Source organism: Rana temporaria, chromosome 6 (assembly GCF_905171775.1).
Source record: "Rana temporaria chromosome 6, aRanTem1.1, whole genome shotgun sequence".
In the NCBI taxonomy this organism is placed as follows: Eukaryota; Metazoa; Chordata; class Amphibia; order Anura; family Ranidae; genus Rana; species Rana temporaria.
This window is the reverse complement of record NC_053494.1, coordinates 199,156,663-199,181,182: the sequence shown is the minus strand read 5'-3', so window position 1 is coordinate 199,181,182 and position 24,520 is coordinate 199,156,663. Positions and strand designations below refer to the sequence as shown.

General features: G+C 46.0%; 1 protein-coding gene across 1 annotated transcript in view; it reads right to left on the bottom strand.

Moving 5' to 3' along the window:
• DARS1 (aspartyl-tRNA synthetase 1) overlaps positions 1-24,176 on the bottom strand; it is a 166,282-nt gene extending 142,106 nt beyond the window's left edge. Inside the window, exon 1 of the mRNA XM_040358056.1 lies at positions 24,010-24,176. Within this exon, the coding sequence (XP_040213990.1) occupies positions 24,010-24,035 (26 nt within the window). The 5' untranslated portion in view covers positions 24,036-24,176. The remainder of the gene's footprint in view (positions 1-24,009) is intronic.
• Between the last annotated feature and the right edge of the window lie 344 nt (positions 24,177-24,520).

Below are 24,520 nucleotides of genomic sequence, written 5' to 3'. Positions count from 1 at the left end.
AATGACGTTGGTGGGCGGGGCGGAGTCCTGCTGTCTGTGTCAATAGACGCAGCACCCGCACCCGCATTAGTGCCCCGAGGGAGAGCAGCTTCTTTGCACGATTTTCCAACGAGCATTTGAGAAGAGGAGGAGCCAGGAGCGCTGCCGAGGGACCCCAGAGGAGGAGGATCAGGGCCAATCTGTGCAAAACCAACTGCACAGAGGCAGGAAGTATAACATGTTTTTTTTGTTAAACTAACCTTTAGATATTCTTTAAAGTGGAGTTCCACACAAAATTGAGACTTCCGCTTTTTGGAATCCCCCCTCCCTTTGGTGTCACATTTGGCACCTTTCAGGGGGGAGGAGGGAGCAGATACCTCTGTAATACAGGTATTTGCTCCCACTTCTGGGCATAGGTCACGGTGATCTACGCCACCTTCGGCGCCTACTCCGTCCCCGCTGTCTTCTGGGAGACACACAAGTCCCAGAAGACAGCAAAGACCAGTGGGAACGCGCAGCACGACTCGCACATGCGCAGCAGGGAACCAGGAAATGAAGCCGCAAGGCTTCACTTCCCGATTCCCTTACCAAAGATGGCGGTGGACATCACGGGCGCCCAGGACAGGCAAGTGTCCATATATTAAGAGTCAGCAGCTGCAGTATTTGCAGCTGTTGACTTAATATTTTTTTCCCCGACGGAACTCCGCTTGAAGAAAAAGGCAAGGTATTCTATGAATGGCACTCATGCTGCGCAAGCGACCTCTGTGGTCACTAGAGATGGGCTCAAGCGTGTTCAGATCGTACCCGCCAGGAAGCTGTCACTGCACACCACCCATTATAGACAGTGAGGCATTTCCCAGCCCACAGCTGCACACACAAACGCTGCCTATGATTGGTGGTGTGCCACGACGGCTTCCTGGCGAGTACAATACGAACACGCCTGAGCCTATCCCTAGTGGTTACAATGCACAGGACCTGGAAGAAAGCAATGATCGCTGTAGAAATTGAGGATTCTGCAGGGATTCCACAGGTATGGCCATATGCCTATTTGCATTGGTCCAAGCTGGACTAATGTAATTATGCTAAATAAAAGGAATACAAAATAAAAGCCATACCTGGAATTCAGCTTTAAAGTGCTCGATGAAACGACACTATACTTTCCCCTTTAAAACCCCAAAGTGGGGGGCAATCTTGTAAATGAGCGCAGACTCGTATTGACACACCGACAATAGAACATGCGTTTTAACACTCCAGAAGAGTAACTGAACCTGAGCTGTGATTATTTCAATTACAGAAAGAATCGGGTTTGCACATGAGTGTATTTGGACAATGAATTAAAGCCTGCGGGAACTCAATGCCCACAGCGACCAGTTCTCCCATCTGTCCACTTGCAGCGTCGCAGTACGGGAGGTCCGCGCTCACTACGTTTTATCGCCACAAAAGGTTGTTTTTTGTTTTACATATGCAAATAGACTATAATATTCACTGATAGTGCCTCAATTAAGGCCTTGTTCCCATGGCAACCACAGAGCACGGGGCACAAACGCCTGAGTGAGCTCCACTGGATCTTCTTGTAGGTGTTCTCAGCCAATCAGAGAAACGGCAAACTATAGAATCCACTAAGTAAATTGGAAGATGCAACTATGTTCAGTTGACCCCTATGTATTATCGTTGAAAAAATTATGCCCCCCACAACAATCTGCACTGGAATAAGACCGCTGAAGAACAAAAAAAAAAAAAAAATCTGAACCAATGGAAGAAAATTTCAGACACTAAAAGCAGATCCTACATTGAAAAACACAAGGAGGGCTTTGCTGCAAATCCACATACCTTAAAGCGGTGGTTCCCCCTTAAAAACAACATTTTTTTATTCCACTGCCCCCCCACATTCCATCACGATTAATGCTCTTAATATTTTTTTCCTGCTGTACATACCTTAGTACAGCATCTTCACCCGTCCATCCGGGTTGCGAGTCCCGCGGGAGTGGGCGTTCCTCACAGGCTGTTGATTGACGTTTTGCCCCAAAACGAGCTCTCCCCCCGTCGCGTAAGCCGCGTCACGATTGGCGAAAGGAGCCGAACGGCGATGCGCATGCGCAGTATAGCGCCGACTCGCCGTTCGGCTCCTTTCGCCAACCGTGACGCGGCTTACGCGACGGGGGGAGAGCTCGTTTTTGGGGAAAACGTCAATCAACAGCCTGTGAGGAACGCCCACTCCCGCGGGACTCGCAACCCGGATGGACGGGTGAAGATGCTGTACTAAGGTATGTACAGCAGGAAAAAAATATTAAGAGCATTAATCGTGATGGAATGTGGGGGGGCAGTGGAATAAAAAAATGTTTTTAAGGGGGAACCACCGCTTTAATATTTAAAAAAATAAAATAAAAAAATCACAAAAAAAAAAGGCAGGTGGTTATTATATTAATGCATTTAAAATATATATATATACTGTACATACATTGATTCACTACTGATCAAAGAGCTACATCCATGTGTGTATTTTACATCAGCCAGGAGTTCAAAATATATAATTATACACACACATACAGTATCTCACAAAAGTTAGTACACCCCTCACATTTTTGTAAATATTTTATTCTATCTTTTCATGTGACAACACGGAAGAAATGACACTTTGCTACAATGTAAAGTAGTGAGTGTACAGCTTGTATAACAGTGTACATTTGCTGTCACCTCAAAATAACAACACACAGCCAATTAATGTCTAAACCGCTGGCAACAAAAGTGAGTACACCCCTAAGTGAAAATGTCCAAATTGGTCAATATTTTGTGTGGCCACCATTATTTTCCAGCACTGCCATAAACTTTTTGGCATGGAGTTCACCCGAACTTCACAGGTTGCCCCTGGAGTCCTCTTCCAGTCCTCCATGATGACATCACGGAGCTGGTGGATATTGGAGCCCTTGCGCCCCTCCACCTTCCGTTTGAGGATGCCCCACAGATGATCAATAGGGTTTAGGTCTGGAGACATGCTTGGCCAGTCCATCACCTTTACCCTCAGCTTCTTTAGCAAGGCAGTGGTCGTCTTGGAGGTGTGTTTGGGGTCATTATGATGGAATACTGCCCTGAGGCCCAGTCTCTGAAGGGAGGGGGATCATGCTCTGCTTATGTCCCAGTACATGTTGGCATTCTTGGTTCCCTTAATGATCTGTAGCTCCCCAGTGCCGCCACTCATGCAGCCCCAGACCATGACACTCCCACCACCATTCTTGACTGTAGGCAAGACACACTTGTCTTTGTACTCCTCACCTGTTTGCCGCTACACACGCCTGACACCATCTGAACCAAATGAGTTTATCTTGGTCTCATCAGACCACAGGACATGGTTCCAGTAATCCCTGTCCTTAGTCTGCTTGTCTTCAGCAAACTGTTTGCAGGCTTTCTTGTGCATCATCTTTAGAAGAGGCTTCCTTCTGGGACGACAGCAATGCAGACCAATTTGATGCAGTGTGCGGCGTATGGTCTGAGCACTGACAGGCTGACCCCCCACCCCTTCAACCTCTGCAGCAATGCTGGCAGCACTCATAAGTCTATTTCCCAAAGACAACCTCTGGATATGACGCTGAGCACGTGCACTCAACTTCTTTGGTAGACCATGGCGAGGCCTGTTCTGAGTGTAAGCTCTACTAAACCGCTGTATATTCTTGGCCACCATGCTGCAGCTCAGTTTCAGGGTCTTGGCAAGTTTCTTATAGCCTAGGCCAGGGCTCGACAAATCCCGGGCGCCAGGTCGCCATGGCGACTAGAAATAGGGTCCTGGCGACTTGGCTTGGAAGGGGGGCAAAAAGAAAAAATGTTTTTCTTTTTTTGTGAGCTGGTGCCATCTGGTGGTGAGCCGTTGGTATTACAAGTTATTACCACCAGATGTGTAAGCTGGCGCCATCTGGTGGTGGTCGTTGGTATTACAAGTTAAACAGCAATTCTAATGTAATTTTTCACTATTTTCACTGCCATCTTTATCCCTCTAATTGGAACCCCCAAACATTATATATATTTTTTATCCTAACACCCTGGAGAATAAAATGGCGATCATTGCAATACTTTCTGTCATGCCGTATTTGCGCAGCGGTCTTACAAGCGCACTTTTTTGGGAAAAAATTACACTTTTTTTAATTAAAAAATAAAACAGTAAAGTTATCCCCATTTTTTTTTTTATATTATGAAAGCTAATGTTACGCCGAGTAAATTCATACCCAACATGTCACGCTTCAAAATTGCGTCCGCTCGTGGAATGCCGACAAATCTTCATAGGCGACGTTTAAAAAAATCTACAGGTTGCATGTTTTGAGTTGGAGGAGGTCTAGGGCTAGAATTATTGCTCTCGCTCTACCAATCGCGGCGATACCTCACATGTGTGGTTTGAACACCGTTTACATATGTGGGCGCTGCTCACGTATGTGTTTTTTCGCTTCTGCGCGCAAGCTCGTCGGGACGGGGCGCGTTTTCTGGCTCCTAACTTTTTTTAGCTGGCTCCTAGATTCCAAGCAAATTTGTCAACCCCTGGCCTAGGCCATCTTTATGTAGGGCAACAATTCTTTTTTTTTTTCAGATCCTCAGAGTTCTTTGCCATGAGGTGCCATGTTGAACTTCCAGTGAACAGTACGAGTGAGAGCGATAACACCAAATTTAACACACCTGCTTCCCATTCACACCCGAGACCTTGTAACACTAACGAGCCACATGACACCGGGGAGGAAAAACGGCTAATTGGGCTCAATTTGGACATTTTCACTGTACTCACTTTTGTTGCCAGCGGTTTAGACATTAAAGCGGTGGTATGCCCTGAATAAAAAAAAAAAAAAATGTCCCCTCAGCGTTTCTTCCGGGTCCAGCGCTGTGAGTGGCCAAAGTGGCGATGATGTCCCTCCTGCGCATACAGGTTTAGGAGATATTCATTTTACCTACAGGTGAGCCTTATTATAGGCTTACCTGTAGGTAAAAATGTGCAAGCAAGTTATACAAACGCTTTAATGTGTTTTGGCTGTGTGTCAAGTTATTTTAAAGAAAGACAGCAAATTGACACTGTTATACAAGCTGTACCCTCACTACTTTACATTGTAGCAAAGTGTCATTTCTTCAGTGTTGTCACATAAAAAGATATTTGTACAAAAATGAGGGGGAGAGAGAGAGAGAGGGGGGGGGGAGAGAGAGAGGGGGGGGGAGAGAGAGAGGGGGGGGGAGGAGAGAGAGGGGGGGGGGAGGAGAGAGAGAGAGAGAGAGAGAGAGAGAGAGAGAGAGAGAGAGAGAGAGAGAGAGAGAGAAAACAAACAAACACAGTATATAACACCCCCCCCCCCCCAGGATGTCTCACTGTTCTGCTAATATGTGTGATGTAGTCCTGACCTAACAACATGGTTAGACGTTATGCAAAATCCAACTGTCCTGTGTAATATGGAGATTCAGTTTTTTTGTTTTTATTTCATAACATAGCACTTTTTTTTTTTCTTACGAAAAACGTGTTTTAACTGCTCAGAACTTTGTATGTAAACAGGATGAAATCAAACCACAAGATGGAACACAGAACAATTCAGATTATCTAAAGCCTCAAATCAAAAAGAAACACAGATTGGCGGATAGCGGGTCTGTATTTCAGAAGGCTGACGCACACGTCACACACTCAGGGGGTGTAAAAGCAAAAGCTGCCTCTTGTTCTGAGCCCCGCACAGCGTGACAGTACGATATTGTAAACCAAGGCCCCCGCCGCCGATGAATACATACAAGAAAGAGAACCGCACTGGAATATGACTGAGCCATTAACCACAAGAAACACAAGCGGGTCTCAGAAGGGCCGCAGGGAGCAGAACGAGGACAATATGAAGACGCTGACCACAAGGGCCGATATTCCAAATTAACTAAATACCCAGACGGACTATAAATGCCCTTTTCACCTCTCTATGAAAAAGTCAGACTGTTTCTCTTCTAACATGGGCAGTTGCAGAGTTCCTCCATCCCAGCAGTCAGGAATGCAGACGGGGTCAGTGTCAGATCTGTCTAATCAGACGACAAAGACTGAAATTTTACAGATGACCTTGTCTATGGCAACAATGGGCCTGCAGATACAGTGGGATCCCGCTGCTCTATTTAGAATCATACAGGCAGCTTTGGGACAGACAGATGATTGATACATTGTAACAAGAATAGAAACTTTGTATGTGCAAAAATTGTAACCATTTTTGTTTTTTGCAATATTTTACCATACTGATGTAATAAAACGTATTATGCATGTGGACGTTTAAAGGAGAAGTACATCCAAAGCTCACTTGGCTGTACTTCTCCTGTGGATCACAATAGTGCAGTTCCTCCTGTGACCCGTTTTCAGCTGACAGCGGACTGAAGCCTGCAGTCAGCTGATGTCAGAGAGCCAGTCCAGGCTCGGGAAAGATGGACTGACAGTGAGCAGCTCTCTGCTCATGGAGCACCGAGAACCATGTGATCGGCAGTGTTTGATCGCTCAATTCTCAGTCTTCGAGCCAGCAGGGGAACTATGCAGCATTCACCTAGGTACCGTATATGCTCGAGTATAAGCTGACCCGAATATAAGCCGAGGCACCTAATTTTACCACAAAAAAATGGGAAAACGTATTGACTCGAGTATAAGGGTGTCCATGTGCATGCCTCACTGTGCCCATGCCTAGACTGATGTTTAACATAGGAGTCTATGGAAGGGGTGCCCGGCTTTGAAAAATCGGTGCTCCCCGGTCGTAGGCGTCTCAGACAACAAACTTTGCACACTTGTAGAGGAGAAATGGGGCTACATGTGTGCCAAGTTCCGGGTCCAGGGGACCTACGACCGGCCGGTACCGGGTCCCCAAAATCACTGGAGAAATTACCATTTAACATGGGAGTCTATGGACAACAAACTGTGCACCCTTGTAGAGGAAGAGTGGGGCTACATATGTGCCAAGTTTGGGGTCCAGGGCCAGCACCGGGTCCCCAAAGTCCGGGAGATCAGGCGCAAAAAGGTGACTTGAGGATAAGCCGAGGGGGGCATTTTTAGCACAAAAAAAATGTGCAGAAAAACTCGGCTTATACTCGAGTATATATGGTACTTGTGATCTGTAAAAAAAAAAAAAAAAAAAATCCCATACTTCTCTTAACAAAATCCCAAGTGGGAACGCTTGCTCCCGCTACGTGAAAGCCTTAGCATTTCATTATCAGGGAATCCTTCAGATCTGAACGTTACAAGGGTTCCCTCCTTGTTAAGGCATGTCAAATTGCATTCCAAATCGTACCAATGTGAACCTAGGCTAAATCTTGCTAAGACCCACAGCAAGACAATGTTTTTGTCTCCAGAGTTCAGCTTTTACCCTAAAAAAAAAAAAAAAGGTAAAACTTCTCATTGGCATAGGGATGCCATAGGGTAAGCTGGCAAAGTAAATGAAACGGAGACAGAAATGCAGATCTGACTCCAATTTTACTTGCCTGGGCCAGGCTGTGTTTGTAGAGAAAATAATAGCAAATGGCCTTCCTGTTCCCAACGATAATGCAAACCGGGACACATCAGCATCTCTGGTCTGTAGGTCTATAAGCTTAAAGTGACATTAAACCCACGCCATAAAAAAAAAAAACAATAAATGGTTTATTACACACTGTTCACACTTAGTCACTATAAGATTCATTTTCTGAAAAAAATCTGGTTAATACTGCCGTTCTCTATCCCCCCCCTCCCCTCCTGTTCATGTCTCCACAGCAGTTGGGGATTTTGCAGAGTAGTGTTGGCAGCTCCGCACATGCTCAGTTTTCAACGAGTTTCTATACTGAGCATTTCCTATCACATCTGAGCCGCTCATGCGATTATAGAGTCACACATGTGGGTGTATACACAGTGGTAAATGACAGCCCACTCCCTCCTCTTCCATGCCCACAAACCAGCTAAAACACAATGGGGGTAGGATATTACATGTAGATTGATGGAGGCTTCCCCTTCCTCTTATTATAAGACGACACAGGCTGGAGAGGCGTGACACAGCCTGTGACTGGCAGAACTTACACAGGACCCCTTCCTCACCCCCCCCCCCAATCCCACTGACCTAGCCAGTGGCAATCTCCCATTCGAAGCCCCAATATATCCACATCTGTCCGGGGCTTGGAAATCCCCTCAGCTGAATGTCCAAAGACGTACCTGGTCAGGAGGGACGTTTCGGTGCATTCAAATTGGTCAGCCCAGTCGCATGGGCGGCACCGACCAATCGGCAGCCACATAGCTTGTCCTGTCAGCTGGAAAGAAGACGCGTGGATGCCGAAGAAATTTCTAAGCCCCGGGACACTTGATGCGGCTATATCAAGGCTCAGAATGGGACATTGCCGCGGCCCAGGTCAGCAGGACTAGTGGGGGTGGGGGGTTATGTCCTGTATAAGTGCATCTTACAGATTTTTCTGTAAAGGTGAACCTACCTTTTAAAGTGATACTAAAGTCTCTTTTTTTTTTTTTAAATAACAAACATGTTATAGTTACCTGTTATACTCACCTTCTCTGTGTAATGGTTTTGCACAGAGCAGCCCGGGGCCCCTCCCTCTTGTTGAATGCCCCCACAGCAAGCAGCTTGCTATGTGGACACCTGAGCCACAGCTCCCTGTGTCCATTTAGACACAGAGCCACGGTTTGCCCTCCCCTCTCTCTCCTCATTGGTTCACTGACTTTGACAGCAGCGGGAGCCAATGCCGCTTCGCTGCTGTCTCAGCCAATGAGGAGGAACAGTCCCGGGCACCTGAGGTTCTCGTGTAACAAACAAAAACAAAAAAAAAAAACCTTCTGCCTATACAACCACTTTAAAACTGTTTATTGACAATGATTTTTACGCTGTATATCAATTAGGGAAAAAAGTAGATTTTTTTTTTTAGTATATACCTTTACAGACTTTTTCAGCACAAATTTTGATGCTGAAAAAAGCCCCCCTCAGCTTATACTCGAGTATCCCGCTGTGTCATGCTGCAGTCGGCAGCCGTCCATTGTAACAAAGCCCCGCCTCCTCCTCCATGATCGAGTATCCCGCTGTGTCATGCTGCAGTCGGCAGCCGTCCATTGTAACAAAGCCTCGCCTCCTCCTCCTCGTCCGTGATCGAGTATCCCGCTGTGTCATGCTGCAGTCGGCAGCCGTCAATTGTAACAAAGCCCCGCCTCCTCCTCCTCGTCCGTGATCGAGTATCCCGCTGTGTCATGCTGCAGTCCGCCATTGTAACAAAGCCCCGCCTCCTCCTCCTCCTCGTCCGTGATCGAGTATCCCGCTGTGTCATGCTGCAGTTGGCAGCCGTCCATTGTAACAAAGCCCCGCCTCCTCCTCGTCCGTGATCGAGTATCCCGCTGTGTCACGCTGCAGTCGGCAGCCGTCCATTGTAACAAAGCCCCACCTCCTCCTCGTCCGTGATCGAGTATCCCGCTGTGTCACGCTGCAGTCGGCAGCCTTCCATTGTAACAAAGCCCTGCCTCCTCCGTGATCGAGTATCCCGCTGTGTCACGCTGCAGTCGGCAGCCGTCCATTGTATCAAAGTCCCGCCTCCTCGTCCGTGATCGAGTATCCCGCTGTGTCATGCTGCAGTCGGCAGCCGCCCGTCGTATCAAAGTCCCGCCTTCTCCTCGTCCGTGATAGATGGAACACTGATAAAATGCTGGGATCAGTGTTCCATCCATCACGGACGAGAAGGAGGCGGGGCTTTGTTACAATGGACGGCCACCAACTGCAGCATGACACAGTGGGAGATCATAGGTAAATGAGTGAGGGTGCAGCGAGGCCGCAGATGGGCACAGTGAGGCCGCAGATGGGCACGGTTGACCCACTTTACCACTTACAGTAGCTGCTGCATTTTACAACCTAGGCTTATACTCGAGTCCATATGTTTTCCCCGATTTGTGTGGTAAAATTAGGTGCCTCGACTTATATTCGGGTCGGCTTACATTTGAGTATATACGGTACATAAATTACAGCGCCATCATCCATATACAGAACAAGTGTGTGTGTTTAGTATCACTTTAAAAATGACAAAGGAGGGGGGCGGCCTAAATTATAGACTATGATAAACCTACAATTACCCTTTAAATTCTGAGCACTTTCCAAAGTGAAAGCTTCGTTTGCTGTGCGTCACAACCCAAAAACCACAAGAAGATTGAGGAATAGAGCACAGCGCCGGCACCCAGGTGATGAGACTGATTAGAAGACCCCGAAATGCAGAAGGTTCAGGTGTCGCGATGACGTCACTCCTCGTACAACGCACAGCAGCGAGTGGAGGAAGAGGGTCTGCAGAGAGCAGCTGGAGAAGAAAGCGGATTTGTAAACCACAGCTTCTCAATCTGAAGTCCTGATAACCCCACAACACCGCGACACCTGCCATGTGCAACCCAACAACAAGGGAAAACACAACAGATGGAAGACGTTTGTGTCTCTGAATTACCGCACCTCACAACAGGCTCAGAAGTGTGCTGTCACTAAGTACACATCCGAGTGGTTACATGTAAAGCTCCAGGCAAAAAGATGAAATACACACTCCGGACACTTTATTAGGTACACCTTGATAGTACCGGGTTGGACCCCCTTTTGCCTTCAGAACTGCCTAATTCTTGGTGGCAGAGATTCAAAAAGGTGTTGGAAACATTCCTCAGAGGTTTTTCTCCATAGTGACATGATAGAATCACGCAGTTGCTGCAGATTTGTCGGCTGCACATCCATTATGCAAATCTCCCATTCCGCCACATCCCAAAGGTCCTCTATTGGATGAGATGTGGTGAGTGTGGAGGCCATTGGGTTACAGTGACCTTATTGTCCAGTGGTGAGAGGATTGGGGCTTTGTGGCATGGAGCATTATCCTGCTGGAAGGAGCCATCAGAAGATGGGGACACTGGAGTCATATAGGGATGGACATGATCAGCAACAACACTCAGGTTGGCCGTGGTGTATAAATGACGCTCAGTTGGTACGAAGGGGCCCAAAGCGTGCCAAGAAAATATCCCCCACACCATTACACCCCCACCACCAGCCTGAAGCGGTGATACAAGGCAGGATGGATCCATGCTTTTATGTTGTTGACACCAAATTCCGACCATCTGAATGTCGCAGCTGAAATCGAGACTCATCAGACCAGGCAACGTTTTCCAATCTTCTATTGTCCAATTTTGGCGATCCTGTGCGAATTGTAGCCTCGGTTTCCTGTTCTTAGCCGTCAGGAGTGGCACCCGGTGTGGTCTTTTGCTGCTGTAGCCCACCTGCTTCAAGGTTTCATATGTTGTGCGTTCAGAGATGGTATTCTGCATATCTTTGAGTGTAACGAGTGGTTATTTGAGTTACTGTTGTCTTTCTATCATGTAGAACCAGTCTGCCCATTCTCCTCTGACATCAACAGGGCATTTTCCTCCACACAACTGACACTCACTGGATATTTTCTCTTTTTCAGACCATTTTCTGTAAACGTGAGAGATGGTTGCGAGTGGAAAATCCCAGTAGATCAGCAGTTTTTGAAATACTTAGACCAGCCAGTCTGGCACCAACAACCACGAAACATTCAAAGTCACTTAAATCCCATTTATTCCCCATTCTGATGCACTGTTTGAACTTCAGCAAGTTTTCTTCACCACATCTAGATTCCCAAATGCTGTCATCTGATTGGCATTAAATGCTAATCAGCCAAGTAATGGAACAGGTGTACCTAATAAAGTGGTCGATGAGTGTATATGGGAGCTGCTTTATCTGTCCATCCGTTCCTGAAATTTATACAGCTTTGCCGCACAACACAGTCATGGTCTGGAAGGGCAGGAGACCAGATTTTTCTCTGCTGCAGTTAGACAACACTAAGGCCCCTTTCAGACTGGGGCGGGAGCTGCGGTGGCGGTATAACGCCGCTAAAAATAGCGGCGCTATACCGCCGGAATTGCCGCGGGTATCAGCCGCTAGCGGTGCGGTATTAACCCCCGCTAGCGGCCGATAAAGAGTTAATACCGCCCGCAATGCGCCTCTATAGAGGCGCATTGCGGGCGGTATTGCCGCGGTTTCCCATTGTTTTCAATGGGAAGGAGCGGTGAAGGAGCGGTATACATGCCGCTCCTCTCACCGCTCCAAAGATGCTGCTGACAGGAGATTTTTTTGCCTCCCGCCAGCGCATCGCCTCAGTGTGAAAGCCCTCGGGCTTTCACATTGAGTCTGCAGTGAAGGAGTTTTTCAGGCGCGATAGCAGCGCTATTTTTAGCGCTGTACCGCCTGAAAAACTCCTCAATGTGAAAGGGGCCTTATGGTGCCCATAGACCTTTTTTTTTTTAATCTGTCATTTGGACAGGTCGTTCGTTTTTCCATCCAGTTAACCACTTAAGACCTGCACCTTTAGGCAGCTAAAGGACCCGGCCAGTTTTTGCGATTCAGCACTGCGTCGCTTTAACTGACAATTGCGACGTGGCTCCCAAACAAAATTGATGTATTTTTTTCCCCACAAATAGAGCCTTCTTTTGGTGGTATTTGATCACCTCTGCGGTTTTTATTTTTTGCGCTATAAACAAAAATAGAGCGACAATTTTGAAAAAAATGCAATATTTTTTACTTTTTGCTATAATAAATATCCCCCAAAAATATATATAAAAAAAAAATCCTCAGTTTAGGCCGATACGTATTCTTCTACCTATTTTTGGTAAAAAAAAAACACAATAAGCGTTTATTGATTGGTTTGCGCAAAATTTATAGCGTTTACAAAATAGTTTTATTGCATTTTTATAAAAAAAACATTTTTTACTACCAATGGTGGCGATCAGCGATTTTTTTTTCGTGACTGCGACATTATGGCAGAGACTTCGGACAATTTTGACACATTTTTGGGGGATCATTGTCATTTTCACAGCAAAAAATGCATTTAAAATGCATTGTTTACTGTGAAAATGACAATTGCAGTTTGGGAGTTAACCACAAGGGGGCGCTGAAGGGGTTATGTGTGACCTCATCTGTGTTTCTTACTGTAGGGGGGTGTGGCTGTAGGTGTGACGTCATTGATTGTGGTTCCCTATATAAGGGAACACACGATCGATGACGGCGCCACAGTGAAGAACGGGGAAGCTGCGTTTACACAGCTCTTCCCATTCTTCAGCTCCAGGGACCAATCGCGGGACTCCAGCGGCGATCGGGTCCGAGGGTCCCGTGGTCACGGAGCTTCGGACCAGGTCGCGGGCGCGCCGAGGCTGGGCACTTAATAGGACGTACCTGTACGTGCTTGTGCCCAGCCATGCCATTCTGCCGACGTATATGTGCAGGAGGCGGTCCTGAAGTGGTTAATGGGCACAAATCGAAAAGTGGTTGTGACGTTTGAGCCAGAAAAAGTAAAAATTGAAGGAAAAGTTTGGAAAACTTCTGAGGGACGTGATTACATGATGGCGGTATCGTTTGCTCTAACGACTGTGTGTTAGTTTTTATCGAAAAACGCGTTTAAACGATGTTTCGACTTCTGTATGGTTAGCGTTACAGGTCTTGTACCTCCCCCAGCCTGTGACTGGATAGTGAAATTTGAAACAGCAAGAATAGAGGAACAGTTATCCAATGGGGACACTTGTCACAAGGACAACTGATTAAGACAAGATGACTGTATGTTGGGCTCTCCTCTTACTGGTTGTGTCTGGAGACAGGAAGTGAAGAAAAATCTCACCTCTGGGACAAAGGCAGCATACGAAAACTAGGCAGGAGTTTTACCGCTTTTCTACTCTATGCAGAAATTTTTTTAAAAAGTTTACTGCTTGCCGTCTGCCACATAGCAACTTTACTATGCAGTGGATCACATATACACATAAATATATACAAAATGTGATCTGTCTCTTCTTGCTGGCGCCGCCTCGCTCCCACTGTGATAATTCAGACGATCAGCAGATATCGTGGACTCGATGTCTGCTGTTCACCCGCCGATCGTTCGTTACACAGGCAGAACGGCGGTCTGTCTATGTAAACAGGGCAGATTGCAGTTCTGCCAGCAAGAAAGGCATGGATAATGTGTCTCAGCAAAACAGGTACATGAATCCATGCCTTTCCCTAGTAAGTCCTGGTTTACAATGATGCAATTTGACATGTCAAATCACATGCCAAAATCTGCGACGATTGCTGCCAATGGCAGCGTCCGAATCAGTGTGACGCATTTGTGGCGACGCACTGATTCCCAAAAGTAGTTTCTGTACTACTTTTGGCGATCTCGGGGTGCGATTTCCATTGACATCTGTGCAAAAACGCACACCGATGTCTCTGAAATCGCCCCCAAAGTCTGGACCGACATGCAGGAATTAAATTCCGCGAGTTCAGCTGAACTCGCACGATTTCAAACCCACCCTCTGGTTCCCACAAAGTGTCAGTTAGCCCCCATTCACATCAGCGTAAAGTCGCATGTCAAATCGCAGCCTATTCCCAGCACTAGGAGCGAGGCTGCACCAATTTAAAAAAGTAGTTCCTGTACTACTTTTGGCAAATTAGAGGGCGATTTCAATAGACATCTGTGCATGAATCCGCACAGATGTCTTTCAAGTCACCTCCTGAAGTCAGATGGAAATGGCACGATTTCAAAGCCGTGTTCAGTGTGAACGAGGGCTTAGTGTCAGAATGTCCGCCACAATGTAGCAGTCCCGCTATAAGTTGCTGTTCACTGCCACTAGTAAAATATATATACAGTGATGAAAATAAGTATTTGAACACCCTGCTATTTTGCAAGTTCTCTCACTTGGAAATAATGGAGGGGTCTGAAAATTGTTATCGTAGGTGCATGTCCACTGTGAGAGACAAAATCAAAAAAAAAAAATCCAGAAATCACAATGTATGATTTTTTTAAACTATTTATTTGTGTGATACAGCTGCAAATAAGTATTTGAACACCTGAGAAAAACAATGTTAATATTTGGTACAGTATCCTTTGTTTGCAATTACAGAGGTCAAACGTTTCTTGTAGTTTTTCACCAGGTTTGCACACACTGGAGGAGGGATTTTGGCCCACTCCTCCACACAGATCTTCTCTAGATCAGTCAGGTTTCTGGGCTGTCGCTGAGAAACACGGAGTTTGAGCTCCCTCCAAAGAATCTCTATTGGGTTTAGGTCTGGAGACTGGCTAGGCCACGCCAGAACCTTGATATGCTTCTTACAGAGCCACTCCTTGGTTATCCTGGCTGTGTGCTTCGGGTCATTGTCATGTTGGAAGACCCAGCCTCGACCCATCTTCAAAGCTCTAACTGAGGGAAGGAGGTCGTTGCCCAAAATCTCGCAATACATGGCCACGGTCATCCTCTCCTTAATACAGTGCAGTCGCCCTGTCCCATGTGCAGAAAAACACCCCCAAAGCATGATGCTACCACCCCCATGCTTCACAGTAGGGATGGTGTTCTTGGGATGGTACTCATCCTTCTTCCTCCAAACACGGTTAGTGGAATTTTGACCAAAAAGTTCTATTTTGGTCTCATCTGAGCACATGACTTTCTCCCATGACTCCTCTGGATCATCCAAATGGTCATTGGCAAACTTAAGACGGGCCTTGACATGTGCTGGTTTAAGCAGGGGAACCTTCCGTGCCATGCATGATTTCAAACCATGACGTCTTAGTGTATTACCAACAGTAACCTTGGAAACGGTGGTCCCAGCTCTTTTCAGGTCATTGACCAGCTCCTCCCGTGTAGTCCTGGGCTGATTTCTCACCTTTCTTAGGATCATTGAGACCCCACGAGGTGAGATTTTGCATGGAGCCCCAGTCCGAGGGAGATTGACAGTCATGTTTAGCTTCTTCCATTTTCTAATGATTGCTCCAACAGTGGACCTTTTTTCACCAAGCTGCTTGGCAATTTCCCCGTAGCCCTTTCCAGCCTTGTGGAGGTGTACAATTTTGTCTCTAGTGTCTTTGGACAGCTCTTTGGTCTTGGCCATGTTGATAGTTGGATTCTTACTGATTGTATGGGGTGGACAGGTGTCTTTATGCAGCTAATGACCTCAAACAGGTGCATCTAATTTAGGATAATAAATGGAGTGGAGGTGGACATTTTAAAGGCAGACTAACAGGTCTTTGAGGGTCAGAATTCTAGCTGATAGACAGGTGTTCAAATACTTATTTGCAGCTGTATCATACAAATAAATAGTTAAAAAATCATAAATTGTGATTTCTGGAAAAAAAAAATTTGATTATGTCTCTCACAGTGGACATGCACCTACGATGACAATTTCAGACCCCTCCATGATTTCCAAGTGGGAGAACTTGCAAAATAGCAGGGTGTTCAAATACTTATTTTCCTCACTGTATATATCCCATAGTTTGTAGACGCTTTAACTTTTGCGCAAACCAATCAATATACGGTTATTGGGATTTTTCCTACCAAAAGCATGTAGCAAAATACATATTGGCCTAAATTGATGAAGAAATTAGATTATTTTTTTCAATTTTTTTTATTGGATATGTTTTATAGCAGAAAGTAAAAACAAAAATATGTTTTCCCAAAATTGTTGGTAATTTTTTGTTTATAGCACAAAAATAACCGCATAGGTGATCAAAGCTCTATTTGTGGGGGAAAAATAAAGGGACATCAATTGTATTTGGGTATAGAGCCGCAGGACTGCGCAATTGTCTGGTAAAGTAATTTGGTGCCGTAGCGCAAACAATGGCATGGTCAGGAAGGTGGGGGGGGTAAAACTTCTGGAGGTCAAATAGGTTGTGTTTGGTAGTGACATGCAGTTTACTTTTTGCCATGGCCTCAAAGCATCATAGCCGCAGCATGTGTAGAGCCCTGAACGGCTGCAAGACCTGTTTTGGATGGGAGATTAGGGGGCAGTAAAATCACTGCTCCAATGCTTGCTTTTACCGGCAGCACATGTGAATGAGCCCTGATGGAGAAATCCAACGTTCCTCAATTATAAACATTACAGCAATCACAAAAGTCAGTTGCCAGTTGTGTTTATTGATTTTGTATGATCCCTGGTAGCCTGGCTCCAATGATGTGCTGAGCCCAGGTACATTCCTGGCTCTGTAGTCTGAGCCCAGGTACATTCCTGGCTCTGTAGTCTGAGCCCAGGTACATTCCTGGCTCTGTAGTCTGAGCCCAGGTACATTCCTGGCTCTGTAGTCTGAGCCCAGGTACATTCCTGGCTCTGTAGTCTGAGCCCAGGTACATTCCTGGCTCTGTAGTCTGAGCCCAGGTACATTCCTGGCTCTGTAGTCTGAGCCCAGGTACATTCCTGGCTCTGTCGTCTGAGCCCAGGTACATTCCTGGCTCTGTCGTCTGAGCCCAGGTACATTCCTGGCTCTGTCGTCTGAGCCCAGGTACATTCCTGGCTCTGTCGTCTGAGCCCAGGTACATTCCTGGCTCTGTCGTCTGAGCCCAGGTACATTCCTGGCTCTGTAGTCTGAGCCCAGGTACATTCCTGGCTCTGTAGTCTGAGCCCAGGTACATTCCTGGCTCTGTAGTCTGAGCCCAGGTACATTCCTGGCTCTGTAGTCTGAGCCCAGGTACATTCCTGGCTCTGTAGTCTGAGCCCAGGTACATTCCTGGCTCTGTAGTCTGAGCCCAGGTACATTCCTGGCTCTGTAGTCTGAGCCCAGGTACATTCCTGGCTCTGTAGTCTGAGCCCAGGTACATTCCTGGCTCTGTAGTCTGAGCCCAGGTACATTCCTTGCTCTGTAGTCTGAGCCCAGGTACATTCCTTGCTCTGTAGTCTGAGCCCAGGTACATTCCTTGCTCTGTAGTCTGAGCCCAGGTACATTCCTTGCTCTGTAGTCTGAGCCCAGGTACATTCCTTGCTCTGTAGTCTGAGCCCAGGTACATTCCTTGCTCTGTAGTCTGAGCCCAGGTACATTCCTTGCTCTGTAGTCTGAGCCCAGGTACATTCCTTGCTCTGTAGTCTGAGCCCAGGTACATTCCTTGCTCTGTAGTCTGAGCCCAGGTACATTCCTTGCTCTGTAGTCTGAGCCCAGGTACATGCCTTGCTCTGTAGTCTGAGCCCAGGTACATGCCTTGCTCTGTAGTCTGAGCCCAGGTACATTCCTTGCTCTGTAGTCTGTAGGATGAGTGAAGTTGATGTTTCAGCTCTTTGAAAATCTCGGATCTCCCTGAGTTAATTATAGCAGCAGCAGGAATACCAGACGTATGCAAATTTCCCAGAGCGGGCGATGATGAGTCCTATAAGCAGGAAGACAGCTGTCAGGTCTGACAGATCCCATCCGCACATCTAGGGAGTCTCCGGTGAATTAGGACTTGAACCCGTCTTCACATGACAGTTCAAAACACAAATCCATACAGGAGATTTACAGAGACACAAGTCAGTCAATCACACGTGACTCATCAACTGCTGAATATGAGATTACTAATGTAAGATGAGCGTTACAAGCCGGTCAGGGGGTGACGCCAGGATGAGTAAGACAACATGTGTCCCCGTCCATCACCTACACAACATGTGACACACACAGGCAGCACTGACATTCAGCCTGTATACACACCAACAGTGTGCGGCTACCAGAGTGCCTGATATAAGGGACAGGGCCGATGTACTCATTACACCTCATTGTACCGTTTACCTTTTCTTTTAACTTTATTGCAATGTTACATCCCACTTATCTATATTTATCCGATTTTGGCAAAAATTAGAATCACTATTTTTTTGCTTAGAACAAAGATCAAGTTTCTCACAGTGTAACCTCTTCTTTCACACTATACAAATAAAAAATGGGTTAAAGGGGTTGTAAAGGTAAAAAAAAAAATCCCTAAATAGCTTCCTTTACCTTAGTGCTGTCCTCCTTCACTTACCTCATCCTTCCATTTTGCTTTTAAAATGTCCTTATTTCTTCTGAGAAATCCTCACTTCCTGTTCTTCTGTCTGTAACTCCACACAGTAATGCGAGGCTTTCTCCCTGGTGTGGAGAAAGCCTCTTGAGGGGGGAGGGGGCGAGCAGGAGCGTCAGGACACTCTCTACTTTGCAAATAGAGAAAGGAGCGGTGTGTTAATGGGTGTCCAACCCCCTTCTGGCCCCCTTAAGAGGCTTTCTCCACATCAGGGAGAAAGCCTTGCATTACTGCGTGTAGTTACAGACAGAAGAACAGGAAGTGAGGATTTCTCAGAAGAAATAAGGACATTTAAAAGCAAAATGGAAGGATGAGGTAAGTGAAGGATGACTGCACTAATGTAAAGGAAGCTATTTAGGGGGGGGGGGATCCTTTACAACCCCTTTAACTATGCTGTTTAGTTCTTTTGTTTTATTATTCGTTAAAGTGTATTTTTGGAAAAAACGCTGCGTAAATACGGTGTGACATAAAATATTGCAACAACCACCATTTTATTCTCTAGTATCTCTGCAAAAAAATATATATCATGTTTGGGTGTAATTTTTTAACAACAAAATCTGTTTTTTTTATTTGTAAGCAACAAATGTCAGAAAAGGTTTGGTCTTTAAATGATTAAACTTCCCTTCATCTACACACCTGAGTTCTTTCCTTTGATAAAAGAACGAAGATACTTTGTTTCCACTTATTTGCTTGTTGTAATAAAACTTAGCAGGCTGCCTGGATTTTGTTTATTCAGCTGTGATGCCGCGTACACACGATCATTTTTCAGCATGAAAAAAAAATGACTTTTTCCCAACTTCATCATTAAAACGACGTTGCCCACACACCATAGTTTAAAAAAAAATGCTCTAGCAAAGCGCGGTGACGTACAACACGTACAACGGCACTATAAAGAGGAAGTTCCCCATTCGCCTTTGGGCCGCTTTAGCTTAATCCGTGTTAGTAAAAGACGATTCGCGTATTTCAGTCTGTTACAGCGTGATGAATGTGCTTACTCCATTATGAATGGTAGTTTTACCAGAACGAGCGCTCCCGTCTCATAACTTGCTTCTGAGCATGCGCGGGTATTTTACGTCGTTTTAGCCCACATACGATCATTTTTTACAACCCGAAAAACGACATTGTTTAAAACAACATTTAAAAATGCAGCATGTTCAAAAAAAAAAAAAATTTGTCGATTTTCAGAATCTGAAAAATTATGTGAAGCCCACACACCATCGTTTTAAATGACGTTTTTGAAAAACAACGTTTTCTTCATGCCGAAAAATGATCGTGTGTACGCGGTATTAGAACTCTGCACTTGTTAGAGAGAACTGTGACAGGTTTTGAAGATCGGCAAAGGGAAAAAGAGCGAGATTTCGATCCTTCGCGATTAATAAAGCAGCTCTACAGGGCGGTGCGAATGACATGCCAACTCACACCACGCACCGGTGTGAACTGAGCCTAAATCTGAACGCTAAAACACCAGGATGAAGATTCTTCTTTTCAGTAAAGTGACAGTTGAACTTGGCAGTCACATAGCTGGTAATAAAGGTCCTCTGTGATCTTCACCTATTGTGATGTGCTGATCAGAGCAATACAACTTTTTATAATCTGTAACAATCGGCACTGACCAATCAGAAGTCACCTTTTGCTGACAGACTGCATATTTTCCCTGCACTCTGTACAGCTTTATTGTACAAGGAACAGGAACAAGGCCCTGCAGGATGATGCAATCCTGTGCACAGATTTCTTGGCGCTCTGCAATCACTTCTCCATCCCGACGTCTCCACAGAACACTTCTGACCGATGAAGGTTATAGAACCGCCATTCCTACAATCTCATAAAAATCTGAAGATGAATGGAGCTACAAGAGAATATCTAGAGGCAAAATCCTATTTTTAATCGCAGTAGTAGAATTGTGTACTGTGTGCCACAAAGTAGTACTAAGGGCAAAACTTTTTTTTTTTTTTTCATTTAGGATAAGAGTAAGGCCCCTTTCACACTTGTGCGACTTGTCCTGGGACTTGGGACTGCAAAGTCACATGACAAGTCGTACCCCATGATTTCCAATGAGTACCATTCATATCTGTGAGACTTCACAGTAGTCCCTGCACTACTTTAGTCTGACTTTGATGCGGGTAAGCCTAGATTAAGGCTTACCTGTAGGTGCAAGAAATATCTCCTAAACCTCCACGGTTTAGGAGATATTTACACTGGCCCCGATTCAGGTAGCTTTGCCCATTTTTTACGGAGGCGCATCGCACCGTTTTGCCGCTGCGCCTCCGTAAATTTCCTGCGCTACGCTTGATTCACGGAGCAGTAGCTCCGTAAATTGCCTGTGCGCTCCGGAAAACTGCCCGGCGTAAGGGTGCGTAATTTAAATGATCCCGTAGCTTAGCGTAGCGTAGTGCGCATGCTCCGTCGGGAAACTTTCCCGACGTGCATTGCGAGAAATGACGTCGCAAGGACATCATTTGCTTCAAAGTGAACGTGAATGGCGTCCAGCGCCATTCACGATTCACTTACGCAAACAACGTAATTTTTAAAAAACGCGACGCGGGAACGACGGGTATACGTAGCATTGGCTGCCCCTAATAGCAGGGGCAGCCTTACGCAAAAACCGACGTACGCAAACGACGTAAACTGCGTACGCAGGGCTCGCGTAGGGTTGTGAATCGGCGTTGGTATGCAATTTGCATACTATACGCTGACCACTAGGGGAACGCCCCCTTATGCTAGTCATATCTTAGGCTGCAGTCGGCGTAACGAGGTTCCTGAATCAGGAGCATTCGAGACGCCGGCGCAAGTAAGCAATTGCGCTGCGTAACTATGGTTACGCAGACGCAATTGCTTGTTGAATCTGGGCCAATAATGACAAGTGCCGATGTCTACCATGTCGTTTTTGTCAATGGCATTATTGTAGATAATGGCGTATTTCCACTGTGACGTCATCGCCGCTCCGGAGCAGCAATAACAGGAAGAAGCGACGAGGGGACATGGTGGCGGCGGTGGACGGGACAGAGAAGGACTTCGATCGCAGGTAAGTGACACATAATGAGCTAGTATGCTGTGCATACTAACTCATTATGCCTTTCTCTTGCAGGGTTTTGTTTTTTTTTAAGTGAAGGGTTTACTTACTCTTTAAAGCGGAGGTTCACCCTAAAACAATTATATACCATTACATCCAGCATACTTCCGACATGTACAGTATGCTGGGTTTTTTTTTGCCGTACATACCGTTTTATTGTTATTTTCCCCCCAGCTTCCGGGTTCTGGCTCCTGCGGGAGTGGGCGTTCATATTCAGAGGTTAGATGATTGACGTCTGGTGAAAAACTTCCCCCGGCGCATAAGGCGCTTCTCCAGTTTTCCGTAAGTAGCCGACCTGCAAAACGGCTCTATATGGCGCCTGCCGTGTAGAGCTGACTGCACAGGCGCCGTATAGCGCCGACTCGCAGTTCGGCTACTTACGGAAAACTCGTGACGCGCCTTATGTGCCAGGGGAAGTTTTTCACCAGACGTCGATCATCTAACCTCTGAATAGGAACGCCCACTCCCGCAGGAGCCAGAACCCGGAAGCCGGGGGGAAAATAACAATAAGGCTTCATTTAAACTGACGTTTTTACAGCCACTTTTCTGAGCGTTTTTTACAGCTTAAAAACGCCTGTCCATGTTATTCTATGGCATCATGACCACATAGACGTTTTTGAGCTGCAAATGGCATAGGCGTTTTTGAGCTGTAAAAAAAAACGCAGGACCAGGGCGTTCTGAAGCTCCAGAGTAGAGCTGTAAAAACGCCAGACGTTAAAAAACGCTCAAAAACTCTCCCGCGGCATTTTTAAAGCTGCAGCTCACAAAAATTTTTTTTTTTTTTTTTTTTACAAAATAAACATGGACAGGCGTTTTTAAGCTGTAAAAAAGTGGCTGTAAAAACGCCAGTGGAAATGAAGCCTAAAACGGTATGTATGGCAAAAAAAAAAAAACAGCATACTTTAGATGTCGGATGTAGTTATATAGATGTTTTTTAGGGTGAACCTCCGCTTAAAAGTAGAACTAAAAGGCAAAAAAAAAAATCTTAGTTTTGTATAGAGTGGAGAGATCAGAACTCCTGTCAGTTTTAAAGTGAAGGTCCACACAAAAATGGAACTTCCGCTTTTCAGAACCCTCAGGGGGAAGGGGGGGTGCTGTAGGGAACCAGGAAGTGAAGCCGCGAGGCTCAATTTCCTGATTCCCTCACCGAGGATGGCGACGGGGGGAAGCCGAGAGCAGAGCGATAAATCGTCCTCGACTGCCGACATCGCGGGCGCCCTGGACAGTGTCCATTTATTAAAAGTCAGCAGCTACAGTGTTTGTAGCTCCTGGCCTTTAATATTGTTTTTTTCGGCAGACCTCCATTTTAATTCCGGTCTGTGCTCCCGTTACAGAGATTCCCCCTCTCTCTGTGTCCTGATTACCAATATCATTCAAAAGTGAAAAAAAATAAATAAAATGTTGGGTTGTCCCCAGAAATAGAGGGGAAATCTTCTAACGGGGGACACTAGTTCTGGTAACCTGGGGGCCCCCAAGGGATTCCCTTAATTTGCAGGGATTTCCTCTCACTTCCTGTTTGGCTATGGGACAGGAAGTGAAGGGAAATCTCCGCAATGGGACACAGATGGCAAAAAAAAAAAACACCTCTATATTACACAGGCATTGCTTCAAGTCGCATTAATGATCTTTCAGGTCACAATAGTGGAAACCCAGGCTCAAGATACATTTTTTTTTCTACTTTGGATAAAGTTCATTATCTGTGTCCCATTGGGGAGATTTCCTTTCACTTCCTGTCCCAACACAGCACAATGCAGGATTTCCTGGCCTGAGAGGGGAGGGGGGGGGGGGGGTTGTGCACTAATTGGAGGACTTCCTCTCACTTTCTGTTGTGTCTCTGGCACAGGAAGTGAAGGAGAATCTCCCCCAGGGGGACACAGACAAAAAAATAAATAAAAAAACAACTATCAGTGGATAGAACTCTTGCCTACTTTATTCAAAACGAAAATATTAACAAAAACTATTTAACATTACAGATGTCAGGGTGGGTGGGTGGCTGCCATGTGAAGAACTACAAGGCTCAGCAGACCCTATTCACAAGGCATGCTGGTCTATGTGGTACCTCACCCCTTCAGGCAGGACCGGAAACAGCTGTAGCGCCCGGGGCACTACAAGTCGCAGCACGCCCTGCCCCCCCTCCGCCGGGGTCACCAAATATACACACTGCCTGTCTATGATGACAACGAGCCCCTCTTACCCCGTTTTCTCCTCCTCCTTGGTCATGGCGATGGCAGCAGAACACCGAGACACCTGAAACACCGGCTTCTTCCGACAGCAGCGTGTACAGGAGAGGAAAGAGGGGACGGAATTCACAGAGACACACTACAGCGTGTGAGTGGAGTGTAACCGAGAAACTTCCCGGCCAGGAACAAAGCTGAGGAGATCTGGTTCCGGGGTGAGGGAATGCGGGTTTGGGAAGAGTACAGTACTAAGCATTGGACACAGTGGGTAGACTTGCTATTATTATTATTATTATTATTATTATTATAATATAATTCACCACTTGCCTACCTTGGCACTTATACCCCCTTCCTGCCCAGGCCAATTTTCTGCGCTGTTGCACTTTATATGACAATTGCGCGGCCATGCAACACTGTACACATAGGACATTTTTATATATATTTTTTCACACAAATAGAGCTTTCTTTTGGTGTTATTTTATCACTACTGTTTTATTTTTAGTTTGTTTTGCTAAATAAACAAAAAAA